We start from the raw sequence: 18,711 nt of genomic DNA on the forward strand, positions 1-18,711 counted from the left end.
CTCCCAAAGACCATCACCACTGACAACGGCCCTCAGCTGGTCTCTGCTGAGTTCACTGCTTATCTCGAAAGCAAGGGCATCCGTCATATATGCACTGCGTACTACCACCCCCAGGCCAATGGTGGCGTTGAACGTTTTCACCAGTCACTGAAGAACGGCCTCAGAGCACACATGGCCCAAGGGTGCTCTTTCACGCAGGCCATCCGTCACACTCTGCACTATCGGGCCACACAGCACTCGACCACAGGCGTCTCCCCAGCCTCTCTCATGCTAGGCCGGGAACTGTGCATGCCCCTTGACAGGCTCCGCCCCTCCACACCCCAGGCACCTCCCTCTGGGGTCAGAGCCTCAGTCACTCATCAGCAGACGCGGATGAAGCAACGGTTTGACCAGTCAAAACGAACCAGGGTGCCAGACATCAATGTGTCAGACTGGGTCAGGGTCCGCAGGCCCCACAGGGACAATAAAATGGCTTCATACTGGTCCTCTCCTCTCCAAGTCACCCGTCAGCTGGGCCCAGCCACTTACCTCCTCAGCGATGGCACTCAGTGGCACTCCAGTCGTCTACGGAAGGTGTCAGCTCCGCCACACACAGCTGGTGACACAACCTTAGCCATTCCCTCAGCATGGCGAGACACCCCGGGGCTTCATGCAGCTCCTACACGGGCCCCAGACATTCCTGGGCCTCAGCTTCCCCTGCCTTCTCCCTCCCCACCTCGGCCTGCCCAGCCTCAGGCCGCCCCGCGACCTGTTCGCACACGTTTACGCCCTGGCCACCTAGAGGACTTTGTGTCAACCTTTCATGTTTGAAATCCTGCCGGGGGGGCGGGGAATGTTATGTCTGCACACATCGACAGTGCTGCATTTGATTTGGTGCTGTTCCATTGTGCTGGGATCGATTGGTGATGCCTGCGGGCTCTGGGTTGTTTGATCGGGTCTGCCTGTGATGCTGTGTCAGTCTAAATAAAGAATGCCACGGAGAGGTTGTGTCGAGCGACAGCGCTGTGTCCTGACGTGATTTCTAAATACAATAGAAACATTTATGCATGGGTTTGTTGAATGTTGTGAACTGGAGCGGTAGATGTTGAAAATGAAAGAATTAATAAGTAGAAGTTGGAGAGGTGGGTATGTTGGCAGAATGAAATGGAGAGAATTGTGGTTGTTTGGGGTGGCTGGCAAAGTCAGCGGATGTAATGTTAATTTATTAAATTATGTTTTTAGTTTGCTGTCAAGCCAAGGAGGTATATAGCCCATTATGAAAAGAGGAAAGCTGAGGTGTGGAATATTTTTAGGAGTATAATGGAAAGAGAAGTTAATATGTTTATTTTATTTTATTTATTTTACTACTTATTGATCCCCGTGGGGAAATTCTTCCACTGCATTTAACATCTTAGCTGTGTAGCTAGGAGCAGTGGGCAGCTACCGTGCAGCGCCCGGGGACCAACTCCAGTTCGTCTTGCCATGCCTCGGTCAGGGGCACAGACAGGTATATAAACCCTAACCATATTGTAACGATCACGGATGAATAGGCTCGGTAGCCCTTGGCTAACGGGTCGGACCCTTTAGTCAACTGGTTAACGTTGTCGCCCGTGGTGCGGGAAATCTGAGTTCACGTCCCGGCTGTGACGGTCCGGCCGGGCTGCCCCCCTAATTCGCTACATTGGTGTCAGAAGTGGGATACGCGCGGACGCGGTTCCCGAAGGAGAGGAGTAGTGTAACGTGCATGGATAAGTAGACACGTCGGCTAACGGGTCGGACCCTTTAGTCGAGCGGTTAGCGATGTCTCCCGCGGTGCGGGAACTACGGGTTCACGTCCCGGCTGCGGCAGTTCCTGTGGTTGCCCCCCCCCCCCCCCCGATTTCGCTACATTGGTGTCAGAAGTGGGATACGCGCGGAACACACAAGTTCGCGCCACCGGCTGTGACGGTCCGGCCGGGGATGCCCTTCTCGAAGGAAGGGGACAATGTAACGACCACACGGATGAAGGCTCGGTAGCCCTTGGCTAACGGGTCAGACTCTTTAGTTGACTGGTTAACGTTGTCGCCTGCGGTGCGGGAACCCCAGGTTCGTGTCCTGGCTGTGGCGATTCGTGGGGACGTGAATCCCGAAGGAAGGTGGCACGTTCTACATTCACCACAATATGTTCTATGGTTATGTTAGAGAAGAAGAGTTTGTTGGTGGATTTGTAGAGGAGAGCACTTTTGTTGTGATTGGGGAAGGAGGGAGGGTAATGTTGGATTTTGGTTAAACAGTATTGTAACGTACACGAATAAGTAGACACGTTAGCCCTTGGCTAACGGGTCGGACCCTTTAGTCGACTGGTTAACGTTGTCGCCCGCGCGGTGCAGGAGATAAGGGTTCGCGTCACGGCTGTGGCGGTTCCCGCGGCTGCCCCCCGAATTCGCTACAGTACACTGTGTGGACTTCTGGTGGAACGCTCTGATGGACTAGACGTGTCGTCCCAACCTCCCACGAGTTTTCAGTACTGCTTTTATTATTTGCCCATTTTTATCACTTAAAAAGCACACTTTGTGATTTTTTGAACACAGTTAAATACTGTTTTGATCATATGTCCACTGCCGGTAAGACCACGAGACATGCGGCGAGACAGGATGAGGCTAGGAAACACGAGGTACCCGCCGACCTCTCTACCATAGCTAGTATTGCTCGGCGATCTCAAAGCTGACCTCACAACTCAAAACTCAGAGCTCAAACAGGCCATTGCAAGCCTGGACACCAAGTTGGACAATATCAAGGTCACTGTATCGGACCAATGGGCAGAGGTTGCTATCTCTCAAATCCCATGCCGAGACGACTAGCTAGCGCATTCAAGCTCTCGAGACGTCTTGTGCTACTTTAGCTGAGGACTACACTAAGCTAGAAATAACACTAGAATTATCGGCAACCGTCCAACGACCTTTTTCGCCGACCTGCTGGTTGAAGTCCTGGGCTCGGAGTTGCTGGAGTCTCCACCCGAATTGGATCGCGCTCACTGTTCATTCACTGATAAACCAGCGCCTGATCAAAGGCCAAAGGCGGTCCTGACACGTTTTCACCGTTTCCAGGTAAAGGAGCTCGTGATCCGCGAGGCTCGTAAGCGCAGGGGGTCGTTGCAATACCATGGGCAAAAAATCCATCTGTATGAAGAATTTTCTCCCGATGTCCTGGATCAACGGGCCGCTTATAAGGATGTCATGGCTAAGTTGTATAAACTAGGCCTCAGGCCTTCTCTCCTGTTCCCAGCTAGGCTACTAGTCACAGCCCAAGATGGATCCCGCCGGAGGATCGCCTCAGTTCGAGAAGCTAACGATTTTGCAACATCCCACCAGCTTCACCGTGCAGCGCTGCCGGACGGGTCGGGGAACTGATGTCTGCTGGCCTGCAGCGGGCATGCTATGTTGACTAGCTATCAACATTGTTCGCATCGGTCGGCAAGCTAGCTAATTCCGGACAGGGTGGGAAAACATGATTTTTTTCTCAGTAATAGTGCCGTTTTGAGAAATCGTCTTTTAATTTACAGACATATAGCCAGCCCATTCTTCCTAAACTATACAGCTAGCTAGTACTGGGTTAAGTGGACACGCCGTGTTGTTTTATGTTTGAACGTTCCACTGCGCCTTAAAGACAGTTTTTGGCCGTCCTAACTTGGGGGACTGATGGGGATATCACCAAAATGTACTGTCGTGCTTGCATAAACTTATTGTGCTAATAGACACCTCTGGCCTTGGTGGGCTAACACGCCACATCGCCTTTGTTGATTGCATGGTGTGGTGTGCTAGCTGGCAGCACAACACTGTCTATTTGATTTGATGTCTAGGACCTGTTGCCTGGTGTGAAACGTAAATACGGTTGGGGTCCGGACCTGCGATTGCTGGCCACCGTGTCGGTAAGTTCACCGTTCGGACACTCGGCTAACAGCTTTCGTTAGCTCGCTAGCTTACCATAGCTTCGCTAGCATACCCTAGCTTCGCCACAGAGCTTCTTGAAAGTAAGAGAGTCTTTGGTTTCGCTGACCCTCGTGCGTAGACTGCTAAGCGTCGAAATACTTCCGGGTCGCATTACACACCCGGTGACGTAGCTAGCTTAGCTTTACTGCCTCTTATCGATTTGTGCCGCTTGTTGCGGTAGCTAACAATATTAATTCGTTTAAAGTTGTTATTAGATGCAATACACTATAAACCAGGCATAAATCCGGACCCTTGATGTCTGGTTGGCTTTCGTGCGTAGCCTACCGAATATGGCGGTACTTCCGGTTCACGGGTTAGCTGACATCGCAACCGGTGACGTAGCAACCTTAGCCTCAAACAATTGAATTACACACCGGTACAAGGCAACAGTAACTTGATTGTATTATAACGTTCACTACTATAGCTGACGACAGTGTGAGCAGTTTTTTTTTAGTTTTTTTTTATGGCGCTTTGTTCTCAGTTTCAGGGCAAAAATACATGTGTGAATTTATATGTGGGATTGGGGGTTGGTAGGGGTGAGTAACGTATAGGGAGTCTTGTGCGGTTCATCACACAGGGGTTCTGTTCCACAGTTGGATGTCATGTGTGTGCTTTGACCTGCTATCTCCCCTAGAAGAGGGGGAGACTTTGGGTTTGGGGGGGGGCTTCCTTTTTTTTGCTTCGTTCTTTCTTTTTACGGGTGCTTGGTTTGCTTTCTCCCTTTTTTCTTTTCTCCCAACAACTTAGATGGCTGGCAACGCTAGTAGTAACAACCTAGGAATGGGAAGCCCTGACTCGGTGACGTTCTTGTCGTGGAATGTCAAGGGGTTGAACGATCCTGTGAAGAGGTCTAGGGTCTTTTCCCACGTGAAAATCTAAAAGCAGACGTGGTTTTCCTACAGGAATCACATTTACACATTAAAGACCAAAATAGATGGCACCCTGGATTTCATCAGGTCTTTCATTCAGACTTCAACAACAAAGCCAGCGGTGTTGCCATATTAATTAGTAAAACAATCCAGTTTTCTACTACCAATGTTATTTCAGACAAGAATGGGAGGTACTTAATCATAACTGGTAAACTTTGGCACACTCCTGTGGTGCTAGTGAATGTATATGCCCCTAATTTTGACGATGTAGGGTTTGCAAAGGGATTGTTGGGTAAAATTCCAAATTTAAACTCCCATCTTCTGATATTCGGCGGTGATTTGAATTGTGTCATTAACCCGGCCCTGGACCGCTCCACCCTCAATCCCACGCTTCCCTCTGCTATGTCTAAGACATTTTCTGATGTTATGGCTCAGACTGGGTGCGCTGACCCCTGGAGATTTCAGAACCCCCAGGCAAGGGAGTACTCTTTCTTCTCACATGTACACCACTCTTATTCCTGCATTGATTATTTTCCGTCAACCACTCATTATTACCAAAAGTCACCTCCTCCGATTACTTACCCATTGTAATCTCAGACCACAGTCCTGCCACCCTCGACATCGCCCTGTCCGCGCAGACTCGCACCTCGCCACACTGAAGACTCAACTCCCTCCTCCTATCAGATGCAGCTTTCTGCACATATGTCTAAAGCTCCTCTGATGTCTTCCTCTCCCTAAATCTGACGGACTCGACCTCCCACTCTCTCCTATGGGAGACGCTTAAGGCATACCTTAGAGGGCAAATTAATTCTTATTTCTCGCACCTATACAAAACTATAAAGGCTGAACAGGATCGACTCTCTAAAGATATCCTTGATTTGGACTGCCAATACGCCTCCACACCACCCCCTGAACTATACAAACAGCGCCTAAACCTACAATCTGAATTTAATCTTTTGACCACTGACAAGGCAGAACACTTACTACTGCACTCACGCGGCACCTATTATGAACATGGCGACAAGGCAAGCCCTCTAAGGCAAGCTCACTAGTTAAAGCGCCGCGCCGCTTCCCGTCTGATTCCCCAAATTAAAGACCCCTCCGGTATTCTGATTTCCGACCCTGCGGGGATCAGTGACACGTTCAAGTCCTTCTATTCCTACCTGTATAAATCTGAATTCCCTCCGGATCCTTCCAATATGAATCAGTTTCTGGGCGATCTAGCCACTCCTTCTGTTGATGCTGAGACTGCGAACGACCTAGATTCCTCTCTCACTCTACATGAAGTTAGTCAGTCTATCATGTCAATGCAGAGTGGCAAGGCCCCGGGACCCGACGGGTTCCCAACGGAGTTCTTTAAGAAATTTCGTGCCAAGATGGCCCCTCTACTCTTATCTATGTATAATGAATCACTTGAGTGTGGCTCACTGCCGCCCAACATACCACAGGCGTTGATATCGCTACTTCTTAAGAAGGGGAAAGACCCCACTTTGTGTAGCTCTTTTAGACCCCTGAGCCTCCTTAATGTGGATGTAAAAATATTGGCGAAGGTGTTGGCAAACTGTCTGGAGGTGGTCTTATCAGGCATTATTTCAGAGGAGCAAACTGGCTTTATTAAGGACAGGCACTCATTTTTTAACATTCGAACGCTATTTAACATTATTTATTCAAAACAAGTCTCTAACTTCCCTGAAATAATCATTTCACTCGATGCTGAGAAGGCGTTTGATCAAGTTGAGTGGGATTATCTGTTCACTGTTCTTGAGAAGTTCCGCTTCAGGAACAAATTTAGCTCATGGATTCACCTCTTGTATACATCCCCCCAGGCCAGTGTCTGCACCAGTGATTCCCGTTGTAACTACTTTCCCCTTGAACGTGGGACACATCAGGGGGGCCCGCTGTCCCCGCTGTTGTTTGCCCTCGCCATCGAGCCCCTCTCGATCATGTTGTGGTTGTCCGCCTCCTTCCGAGGCATAGTGCGAGAGCGAGTAGAACATAGGCTGTCGCTATACGCGGATGACTTACTGCGCTATGTTAGCGACCCGGTGACCTGTCTGCCTTCTATTCTCTCTATTCTTAAGAACTTCGGCTCCTTCTCTGGTTATAAGTTGAATCTCCAGAAAAGTGAGTGTTTCCCGATTAGCTCGGCGGCGTCACAGCTTCAGCAGATGGACTCACCTTTCACACTATGCCACTCCGGCTTCAAATATCTAGGAGTGAACGTGACTTGCTCGTGGCCTGCCCTCTTTTCAGCAAATTTCGCTCCCATTCTCACCCAAATTAAAGCCGATTTTCGGAGATGGGGTAGCTTGCCTTTATTGCTTATAGGTAGGATTAATGCAGTAAAAATGAATAGCTTGCCCAAATTCCTTTATTTATTTCAGTCTATTCCCCTGTTTTTGCCTAAATCCCTTTTTTAAGTCAGTTAATCGGGCCATTACTATATTTATATGGGATGGAAAATCCCCCAGAGTTGCTATCTCTGTTGCAAGGGTGTAAATTCAGTGGAGACCTTGCGCTACCCAACTTTCTATATTACTACTGGGTAGCCAAAATCCAGAAGTTTTCATTCTGGTTCCACGACTCAGACACTCCATGGTGCCATCTGGAGGCTCGATCCTGTGTCTCCTCACCTCTCCCCACCTTGCTTTGCTCCTCTCTCCTGACCCCTCCTTCGCGCCACACAGGCAACCCTGTAGAAATTTCCACACTCGAAATTAGGTATACATTTTGGCGTCACTTTAAACTCCACTCTGCATCCAGTCTGGGCCCCATTGAAAAGAATCATTTATTCCCCCCCTCTTTGATAGATAATGCTTTTTCCCACTGGAAAAGGAAAGGTATCAAAACCATTCAACACCTGTATTCAGATGACATTTTCCCCGGCTTTCCTTCCTTGGCCGCTAAACACACTCTGCCTCTATCCCACCTCTTCCGTTACCTCCAAATTAGACACTTTGTTTCCTCCCAATTTCCCGGCTTCCCTGCCCTACCTATTCGCCAGTGCTGGGAGGACTTATTGACCCCTATACCTGGCCGGAAAGCGGCCGTTTTTGAGCTCTATTGTTGTATTATGTCACTGGAAAAACATTCTACCAACAAAACTAAAGCGGCCTGGGAGCGTGAGTTGGGGGTTGAGTTGGCGGATGAGTGGTGGGATGGGGCGATTGACAGAGTATGCTCCACTACGTCCTGCCTCGGTCTCATTCAGTTCAAGGTTTTACAAAGAGTACATTTTTCAAAATCATGACTATCTGAGATTTGCCCGAATGTGAGTGATGAATGTGATCGCTGCCACGCCTCTCTATGCAACCTTACCCACATGTTTCTTCACTGCCCTAAGCTGTGAACGTACTGGGACTCTATTTTCAAAATCCTATCCGAGGTGCTGGATCTGCAACCATGCCCCCGGATAGCTCTCTTTGGTGTCCCAGAAGATCTGTTATCTCTGACCCCTAAGCATACGGACATGGTGGCTTTCACATCCTTATAGACCCTTTTACAGTTTGTAAACAGTGATGACGTAGGTGTGGATGCGCGCGCATTTAGGCAACGGAAGTATGGCGGAGTTAGTTAGTTTGTCAAACTATGCAAGGGGATTAATGACAAAAGATCGCGAAAGTTACCTGAATAAATTAATTTTGGCGAACGGCAACCGACTTCCAGATCCGTGTGGTATTACCGAGTGGGTGGAAGACGTTACTAAGTGGCCTAATATCCAGTGGCCAGATATATATACATATTTGGTGGAGAAGCCGAACGTATAAACAAGAGAGAAGTTGCGGGCATACAAGTCCCTGGATGCTTACGACTATGTCGTCTGTGGTCACGTACAAAATGTAAAATACCATTGCCATAATAATTCATTCATGAATAAGATTAAATGTTCAAAATGCATTACATCATTTGAATTGTTTTAAGGGTTGCATTCAATTATCTTTTTTTTTCTGTTGATTAGTTTCTGGATTAATCGGTTACGGTAGTTGTTTAGACTCTAAAATGTCTGAAAAAGATGATTAAATGTTGATCGGTGTTTTTCAAAGATCAAGATCACATCCTGAAATGTCTTGTTTTGTGCACAACACAAATATTCAGTTTACTGTCACAGAGGAGGGAATAAGCCAGAGAAATATTCACATGTAAGAGGCTAAAAGCAGAGAATTTGCACAATTTTTCTTCTAAATGACTCAGATCAAGGTGTTGTCAAAATGTATATTTAATAACAGCTCTCAATTAATAGTTGCAGTTCTAAATTATTTTGAGAGGAAAACAACAATGTTAATGTTCTGACAATTCACAGTGCAGTGCTGTTTGTGAAATGGCAACATATGAATGATAGAATTCGCTAATTTTTTCGATTTTTTTGGGAACAACACTTTTGCAGAGGTTTGTGAGAGCGCCACACACTACATGTGACACTGGAATTACTGTTTGCAAAATCTTAAAGTTTTTCCATCGTCCAATTACTCGTTCCACATGTATCCTTACACGAGACAGTTGTCTCGATGAGTCCACCTCCTCTGCAGAGAGTTGCTTTTTTCCTTTTGTGAAATGAGGTATACGAAGGGTGGCACCATAAACTGCAAGTTCGTCTTGGATTAGAAATCCCCTATCTGCCTGAATCTCGTCGTTATGTTCCAAAAGTTCCAAAAACCCTGATTCCTTTGTTGTCTGCTTGTCAGAAACCAGCCCGCCCCAACCAGGGGACAGAAATTAAATTGCTACAGCTGGAGTGATGCCAATTACCAATTACCATGCCAATGACCATCTGCATCTCAGTGTGGTATGGCAACTGCACCTCAGTAGACCAGAAAGCTCTGCAGCGGGTCGTCAAGGCAGCCCAGCATATCACCGGTACCCAGCTCCTAACCATAAAAGACATTTATCACAAACTCTGCCTTCGAAGGGGTTTGAGCATCAGCAGAGATCCCACCCACCCCAACCATGGACTGTTCTCCCCCCTGCGCTCTGGGAGGCGCTACAGGAGCCTTAGAGCCCGCACTACCAGGCTCAAAAACAGCTTCTTTCCACAAGCTGTTGCCCACATGAACCTGGCTACTCACTGAATGTCTGTAGATATTGTTAAATATTTTGTACTCCAGCTCTTTTTTAACTTATTTTTAGCTTTTGGTCTTCATGTGTGTATATCTTATACTGTGTTTGCTGTGTTTGTCTGTGTCTGTCTTGCACTGTTTGGTGAAGCCACAGCCCTCATTTCATTTTTAACATGGGCCTGCACATTGTTTTTAATGACAATACAATTTAATTGAATTGAATTAAATATTTAATGGTGTTGCGGTGTTTATAATTTGACCATGTCTGGGCCCTGGCAGTCAGATTACTGGGTCTAGCAATGAAAACCTCTGTGCAATCTATTATGCAACGGCATCTTTTAAAGTTTCGCTTGAAGATTTTAGGTATGTTCTTTAGTATAGCTCCCTTACTTGGCCATTTAATGAGTGGCTTGGGGACTATGGCCATAGAAGATATCCAGCTCCGACAAATATTTGATAAGGTGGTTTTTGATACCTTAAATCTACAGGCTAAATCATTATTAGTCAGGCCCAGTCTTAATTTCATTAGCACAGCCAATATAGTATGATTCTGTAGAGAGAGGTTTTGGCTAATTCTTTCTACACTGTCTGTTATTTTTGCACACAGCCAGTCAAAGATAATGGAGGTAAGTCCTGTGGAAAAAAAAGCAGTTGTCCCATGTTGAACCTAATAGTGGCATAGGAAAACGTAGAGTTTTGTAGCTCCTCTTTAAGCTTCTCATTTTCAGCCCGTAGTTTTTGTCCTGGAGTTTCAGAAGGAGCAGGCTGATTTGGTGGAGTGTAAACCCCTTCATCCCGTCTCCTTTTCCTATGGTACCTTAAAATAAAAAAGCTAAATTAATGAACAGAAATACAGATCAGAGACCATATTACAGGAAATTCCTAACTTGCAGAGCCTATCTTAACTGTTTGGTTACGATTATATATTAGGTTATGATTTGCTTAATACCAACTGGAGAAAAATCATATTTTAGACATCCCTGTCTTCACTTTAAACTTAAGACGGTAAATATTTGTAATACAGCCCCATTTTCTCAAAGCCAGCAGCTGCAAGCTCCAGAGTGCACTGAATAGCATGAAACGAAAGAGGGGAAAAGTAATTCTAAAACGATTAGGAAGTGTAAGGCTTAATTATTCTTACCTTTCCACCTTTGCCTCGGGGTTCTGACTTTGTTTTGTGTACTTAAACACAGAGGGTACAAAATCAGGATTCTGTGACTCCAGTGACGCCTCACCTGTAAATAGCCAGACACACCACATTAGCCAAATAATACCATCTAACGCTGCTTATCGGTTACTTTAGATATTAGTCTACATCTAAACCAGGCATTCCAGTGAAACCAAAGAGTAGATAGATAACTTACCTGATATAAAATGGGCACTGCAAACGCCAGCATTTTTGATCGTGTCCTCAGTCCAGTTTTCATCAATACGTTTGATGGCTTGCAACCACAGGCGCCTCCGGTTGCTCTGAAATGGCTGTGATCCCGTCGGAATTCGGCAAAACTTCAGTCTGCTGTTGGTAGAGTAGCGATTCGTACAGCCAAACACAAAACAACCAGACATTTTGATGCTGGTTATACTTCTGAATAAACTTTGTAATCTGCTCTTGACGAATGCTGTAAAAGGCAGCCTACGTCATCAAAAGTATGCGCGCGCGTTTAGGCAACGGAAGTGAAATGCCATCCCCAAGTCTCCCATTCATTCACGGATTCAGACGAGGAAGAGGAGATTACAAAGTTTAAAGTGAAGATAGGGATGTCTAAGATAGGATTTTTCTCCAGTTGGTATTAAGCAAATCATAACCTAATATCTAATTGTAACCAAACAGTTAAGATAGGATCTGCAAGTTAGGAATTTCCTGTAATATGGCCTCTGATCAGTATTTCTGTTCAATAATTTAGCTTTTTTATGTTAAGGTACCATAGGAAATGGAGACGAGATGAAAGGGTTTACACTCCACCAAATCAGCCTGCTCGTTCTGAAACTCCAGGACAAGTCAACAGCATGGATCACTGTCCTGGTAAGGATATATTTTTGTTGTGCAATCAACGAATTTGTTGTGAGCCTGTGCCGGCATATCCTAACTGTTCGCTTTTCTGTTAAAGCTGAAGAGGACATCCCAGTTCCAAGGACAGAATATGATGATCTGAACCTGAGGTACACTCAGCTTCAGAATGACTATGTCAACCTGCAGCAGGAGTGTGAAAAACGACGGGCTGAAAATTAGAAGCTTAAAGAGGAGCTGCAAAACTCTACGTTTTCCTATGCCACTACTAAGTTCAACATGGGACAACTGATTTTTTTCACAGGACGTACCTCCATTATCTTTGACTGGCTGTGTGCTGTGTGTAGAAAGAATTAGCCAAAACTTGTCTCTACAGGATCATCTATTGTTTGTGCTAATGAAATTAAGGCTGGGCCTAACTAATACTGATTTAGCCTATAGATTTAAGGTATCAAAAACCACCTTATCCTATATTTATCGGAGCTGGATACCTGCTATGGCCATAGTCCTCAAGCCACTCATTAAATGGCCAAGTAAGGGAGCTATACTAAAGAACATGCCTAAAATATTCAAGTGAAACTTTAAAAGATGCCGGTGCATAATAGATTGCACAGAGGTTTTCATTGCTAGATCCAGTAATCTGACTGATTACTGGGTCTAGCAATGAAAATGATGACAGGGCAACAAGAAGTCAATTATTATGCTGAATAATTTTTTTTCAAGATTTTATGAATCTCGTTTGAATTTTTACTAAAGTCATGAAGCAGAGCATTAAAACAGAAACAGTAAACAATAGAAACTAGACAATCTGATTTCCAGAATAAATAATCTGAAGGTAAAGGTCAAACAAATACATTGAAATGACTCAGTGTCTATACGTATTTATGATTTTCATCTGTATTATAAAAAAGCTCGGTTTTCAGGGTAGTTTATGGTGTTACAAGAGGCAAGAGAACTTTTGAAATGAATTAAATGCACAATGACAAAATGAAACGTATCTAGCCTCTGTCAACTATTACATGCCTCCTGGTTTGACACTGTTCCTCCTAGAAGTTTTGGAAGCTGCTGGGGGCTGCCTGCCTAGCCTCTTTGATTTATGGGAGCTGATTTCCCCAAGTGGAGCTGGCTTGACATCTTTCCTGCTTAGCTCTTTCCACACACATGCTTCAACTGTAACTGCTGCTTTCTCTGTCCTCCCCATCCTAACACAGAGCTCAACTTTAAATAAAACTGCTGCTGCATAGCGGCAGCATGATCCAAGTCTGAAATGTGAAAAAGACAGAATAAAACATATTGACTTATCCAATATGTTTCAATTTGATGACCAGGACTTGCAATTAACACTTAATCTCAGTCAAAATTAGGCTGTGGCTGAGAAGACTGTAAATTCTACTATATAATTTCACATTTTTCCACTGCAAATTAATAACATCCACAGTTGGAACTCAGAATCAACAAGACACTGCGTAGTTCAAGATAATGTGAATTTCATGCCCCGTTTATCATGACTGAGTTACAGTGAAAGGCACATTTTGATGTGATGAGGGGAGAAACTGACAGTAAAATAGAAGCAGATTTCATGTTTGCACAACAACTAGGCCGATATCATTAACCCTGAGCAAACTAGAAAAGCAACAGGACAAAAAATAATCACCCTGGCCTGCCATGCAGGTACAATTGGCTGTGAGGACATAGTTCTCGGGTTTGTTTATGATGACCCATGCCTCGTACATAGCCGTCTTGTGTCCTTGTCTTTGATTTGGCAAGACTTCGGATTTCAGGACAAAAAACTCAGAGTCTATGTCATGGTATTTTACATTTTGTACGTGACCACAAACAACATAGTTGTAACCACCCAGTGACTTGTATGCCCGTAACTTGTCTCTTGTGTATACGCTCGGTTTCTCCACCAAATATGTACATATATCTGGGTTCTGGATATTAGGCCATTTAGTAATGTTTTCCACCCAATCGGTAATACCACACGGATCTGGAAGTCGGTTGCCGTTCGCCAAAATTAATTTATTCAGGTAACTGCGCGATCTTTTGTCGTTAATCCCCTTGCATAGTTTGACAAACTAGCTAACTCCGCCATACTTCCGTTGCCTAAATGCGCGCGCATCCACACCTACGTCATCACTGTTTACAAAAATTGGCGCGGTGCAGGATTCTTCTTCACTGGAAGTCGCCCCCCCCCCTCGGTCTCCCTATGGCTAAATTATGTGATCCACTTTCTAAAACTTGAAAAATCAAGTTCTCGCTCAGCGGCTGTGCCCACAAATTTACTGTGAGGTGTCAGCCCCTCATTTCATACTTCACCGCTCTGCGGAGGCTCCCCTCCGACGACCAGCAATGATTTTGAATCTTAATTTTAATTTTTAATTTTTATTAATTTAGACCAAGCCTCGTTTACTTTTTCTCGTTTGTACCTTCCCTTGTTCTTTTCTCTTTTTCTCCTGATGTTGTCTGAGTATATTTTTTATTTTATTTGTATTTTTACGTGTTTTTATCTTTTATTTTATTTTATTTTTTATTTTCCAGGGGACCGTGTTGTTGGGAGGGAGGGGAATATGATGGGGGGGGGGGCTGTTATATGCCCCCTCTGTTCTTGCTTGATATATATTGTCTTTAAAAACCCAATAAAAAATTTGGAAAAAAAAAACCCAGTATACTGTGTGGTATATGTGTATTTTTTGTTTGATTTCTTTGATCTGGTGGTGGTGGGGGGGGTCGTCTGTAGGCCGGAAGCCATGCCAAGGCCTACAGGTTACCTCACTATTTTCTGTTTTGTCGTCCTGTGTTGTAATCTTTGATTCTGTAGAGTTCGATGGGTTTATGAAATGTTTTATGTCCCTGTTTGTTTGGTGTTGTATTTTGAATGTTTTTTTCTATAGAATAAACGAGAAAAAAGCAAGTAGAGGCGTGCAGCTATAGAGGGTGGTGATTTGGAGTTTTTAATAAAAAAAACAAGTTTACCAAACTACCACTGCAAGAATGAATTTAAAATTAAGACGGCAGGCCAACGGCAAAACTAGAGCTGTGTACTGAGAGGAAAAAAGAAAGGAGGGATTCGGACTTTCAAAGAAGAAAATTATGTCTGCACGGGTGGCTAGCTGCTAGCACTAAATTTCTGCGGTTATTTTGCTGGCCGTCATGAGAATGGCCTTCCTCTTCAAATAGGGGACGTGGAATACACATCACCCTTCTCTCTTTGTGGTGTTATTGCTGACGGAGCTACCCATAAAGTTTTAAGTGCAATTTTTTGATGTGGTTATATTGCTTAGATGTATTGTGCCTTGCTTGACTGGGTTTAGCTGCATGTGTTAGTCAGTCCACAGTACACACCACTAGCTGTTTTATTGCCGTTGTTTACACAAAGAAAATAGGCACCACAGACAGCAGCCATAGGGCCAGGTTACCTGTGTAGATGAGATGGTGATTGTTTATAGCCTCTGCAGGTCATGTACTTGGTTTTTAGTCTTTTATGTCATGTTGTATAATGAACATTTGGCCTAGTGTTCTATAAATTTATTTCTGATTTTTCTCCTTTTCTCCCATTTTAGTGGCCAAATGCTCTCTATTCTTAGCTCAAACAACCACCCTCGTACTATATGCGTTCGTCAACTGCGTCTCTCCGGCCGGCAGTCTCGAAGGAGATGCCTCGCCACTTCCGTGACAAGGTGAATCCAGGCCGAACCACTGCTACATTTAGCCTAGTTTTAAACAATATGGAAAGTATTTGTGTATGTCAAGCACATTCAATGGTGTTTGTAAATCGCGTGTTTTATACATGTAGCCTACTGATACTTTATGATGTGAATGTAAAACGTCATTTGATTGAATTTGTGAATGAATACTTCTTATATTCATTACCAAATCTGTACTGTACATCTGAGTAACTGGGCGATATTGTATAGCCTATAATTTGTACAACACGAAGGTTGATAGCATGTGCAAGTCCTGCATCTGTTTGATACAATTTTGTATAAAATAATACCGGGCGCTCTAATAGCTCATCTGGTTACATTACCTTGGCTGTTAAAGAGGCGACATATTCCTGTCAATTAAGACCCCCCCCCCCACACACACACACACACAAACGACACAGATTTGAAGTCTTGTCTCACTTGGCTTCCTCAAAAAATTTCCTCAGGCCATGACACGATGACACGATGTCTCATCTTATGGAAGGGGTTTGGTACCGGAGATTTTTTACATGATTTAGACATCCAAACAATAAATCAGCAGTTTGAGGCTCAGTGTCCTGAGGGCCAGTTTGATAGGACACAAAGCTCTTGTAAGCAAAATGGTTTAGATAAGACAAGAATTAGACGGTCCATTTGACCACAGGTTCACTCTGTGATGTCCATGTGGAAAGGCAGGTTTTAGAGATGTGAACTCACGGTGGTGTATTTTCCCAGCTGGCGGAGTGGTGGGAAGGTCTCTCTGTGAGCTCTGCAGATCTTCTCCACGATGAGGCCAAGCTCCGCCGTCAGCTCATATGTCTCTATGATTGTCATCTTCACCGCCTCTTTCTTCTCCCTCCTCTTCTTCCTGTCATTCCTCACCGCTGGTGAGAGCAGAGAGAAAGATATTTGGATAGGAGAGGCTAAATGAATGAACATAAGATATTAAAAGTAAACAGTGGAGCCTGACGTCACCTAACACAACTAGGTTTTTGTTTTGTTTTTTGTTTTTTGTTTGGGTTGAGTTTGATGTCCCTTTTTTTGAAACACAAAAAAAATACAAAAGGTGTCAAGATAATATGTCAACATCCTTTTCACACTTAAAGCTCAAACCATACTAAAAATCAACTCTCATAACCTTTGAACATTTTATAAACATGATCCTGAACCTTCCCGTATTATAGTGCAATTATTTTAACTGACTATACATACTAGATATTTTGTTATTTTGACCTTTTCTGTTTGCATTTTTGGTTGGCATTCAAGGGCAGGTTCTCCCTGTGCTGACCAGCTGACCATCGTGTTGACGGACATATTCTTCAAAAAGGTCACAATCGTCCTAGTTCCCAAGAAAGCCAAGGTAACCTGCTAAACTACCGCCCTGCAGCACTCACACCAGTCATCATGAAGTGTTTTGAGCAGCTAGTTGAGACCCATATCACCCCATCACTCTCTAATAAGCTGGACCCACTGCAGTTTGCCTACAGACCAAACTGATCCACCAACAACACCATTGCTACCACTCTGCACACTGCCATTTCCTATCTGGATAAGAGGAACATGTATGTGAAAATCACAGAGAATTAAATCAATTCATCTTGATACAATGTTTATTGAGAGAAAAACATTTAATCGCTCATCTAAGTGAACTCTTCAGTCTCAACTGACTGCAGGTATCCCAACCCTTATCAACAATACTGTGGCATAACAAATGAAAACAATGATCCGTTTCACATACAAATTGCCATGACCATTAACTAGAGTTTCAATGGATATTTGTACTAGTCACAGAGGATTTGGGAATGGTTACAATCAAGGGATTGTAAGATGGTAAGATGGTGACAGACATACTCTTATCCCAGGACTTCAGAGGCGGGGGGATGGCTGCTTGGGAAACGGACTTTGGAGGCCGCAGGATGGCCGCTCAGGGAACGGACTTCGGAGGCGGCGGGATGGCCGCTCAGGAAATGGACTTCGGAGGTGATGGAACGGCCGTTTGGGAAACAGACATCGGCGACGGCGGGACGGCCGCTCGGGAAACGGACTTTGGAGGTGGCAGAAGTCCCATTCAGGAACTGAACTTCAGAGGTGGCGGAAGAGTCACTCAGGAGCCGACTTCAGATGAGGTGGAAGGGCCGCTCGGGAACCGGACATGGGAGGCGGTGAGAGGGCCACTCGGGGATCACACTTCGGAGGCAGCAGAAGGGCTGGCGCTCGGGGACCAGAATTCGGAGGCGACGGAAGGGGCGGCGCTTGGGGACCAAACTTGGGAGGAGGGGGAAGGACCGCCGCTCAGGGTCCAGACTTCGGAGGTGGCGGGAGGTCTGCTGCTCCGGGACTAGACTTTGGAGGTGGTGGGGCAGCCGCTTGGGGACCAGGCTTTGGAGGCGGCGGGGCAGCCGCTCGGGGACCAGGCTTCGGAGGCGGTGGGGCAGCCACTCGGGGAGCAGGCTTCGGAGGCGGCGGGGCAGCCGCTCGGGAAGCAGGCTTCGGAGGCGGCGGGGCAGCCGATTGGGGAGCAGGCTTCGGAGGCGGCGGGGCAGTCGCTCGGGGAGCAGGCCTCGGAGGGGGCACGGCAGTCACTTGGGGGGCAGGCCTCGGAGGCGGGGCGGCCAATGGCTCAGGAACAGACCACCCGTCGTCAAAGACGGCTGACGGTACAGGAACAGACAGCACGTCGGCAAGGACGGCCGGCAGCACAGGAACAGACAGCACATCGGCAAGGACGGCCGGCAGCACAGGAACAGACAGCATGTCAGCAAGGATGACCGGCGGTGCAGGTACAGACCACATGCCGGCCAGGGTGGCCGTTGGCACAGAAACAGACCGCACGCTGGCCGGCAGCACAAGAACAGACCGCACACCAGCCGGGAGCACCGGAACACTCCACACACCAGCCAGGGGCACAGGGACAGACCGCACATCGGCCGGGGGCACAAGAACAGACCGAAAACCAGCCAGTGGCACAGGAACAGCCCGTACGCTGGCCAGGGTGGCCGGCGGGACAGGAACAGACAGACCATTCTGGAACTCGGGGACGCTGGGCAGCTGAGGCTCTGGGACGCTGGGCAGCTGAGGCTCTGGGACACTGGGCAGCATAGGCTCGGGGGTGCTGGGCAGCTTAGGCTCCGGGGCACTGGGCACGTT

General features: G+C 46.0%; 1 protein-coding gene across 1 annotated transcript in view; it reads right to left on the reverse strand.

Annotated features, from left to right (window-relative positions):
• The window catches only part of LOC130117571 (retinoic acid receptor beta-like), a 159,534-nt gene that overhangs the window by 44,739 nt on the left and 96,084 nt on the right, over window positions 1-18,711 (reverse strand). Inside the window, exon 5 of the mRNA XM_056285688.1 lies at window positions 16,282-16,448. Within this exon, the coding sequence (XP_056141663.1) occupies window positions 16,282-16,448 (167 nt within the window). The remainder of the gene's footprint in view (window positions 1-16,281; window positions 16,449-18,711) is intronic.

This window comes from Lampris incognitus, chromosome 9 (genome assembly GCF_029633865.1).
Source record: "Lampris incognitus isolate fLamInc1 chromosome 9, fLamInc1.hap2, whole genome shotgun sequence".
NCBI lineage: Eukaryota > Metazoa > Chordata > Actinopteri > Lampriformes > Lampridae > Lampris > Lampris incognitus.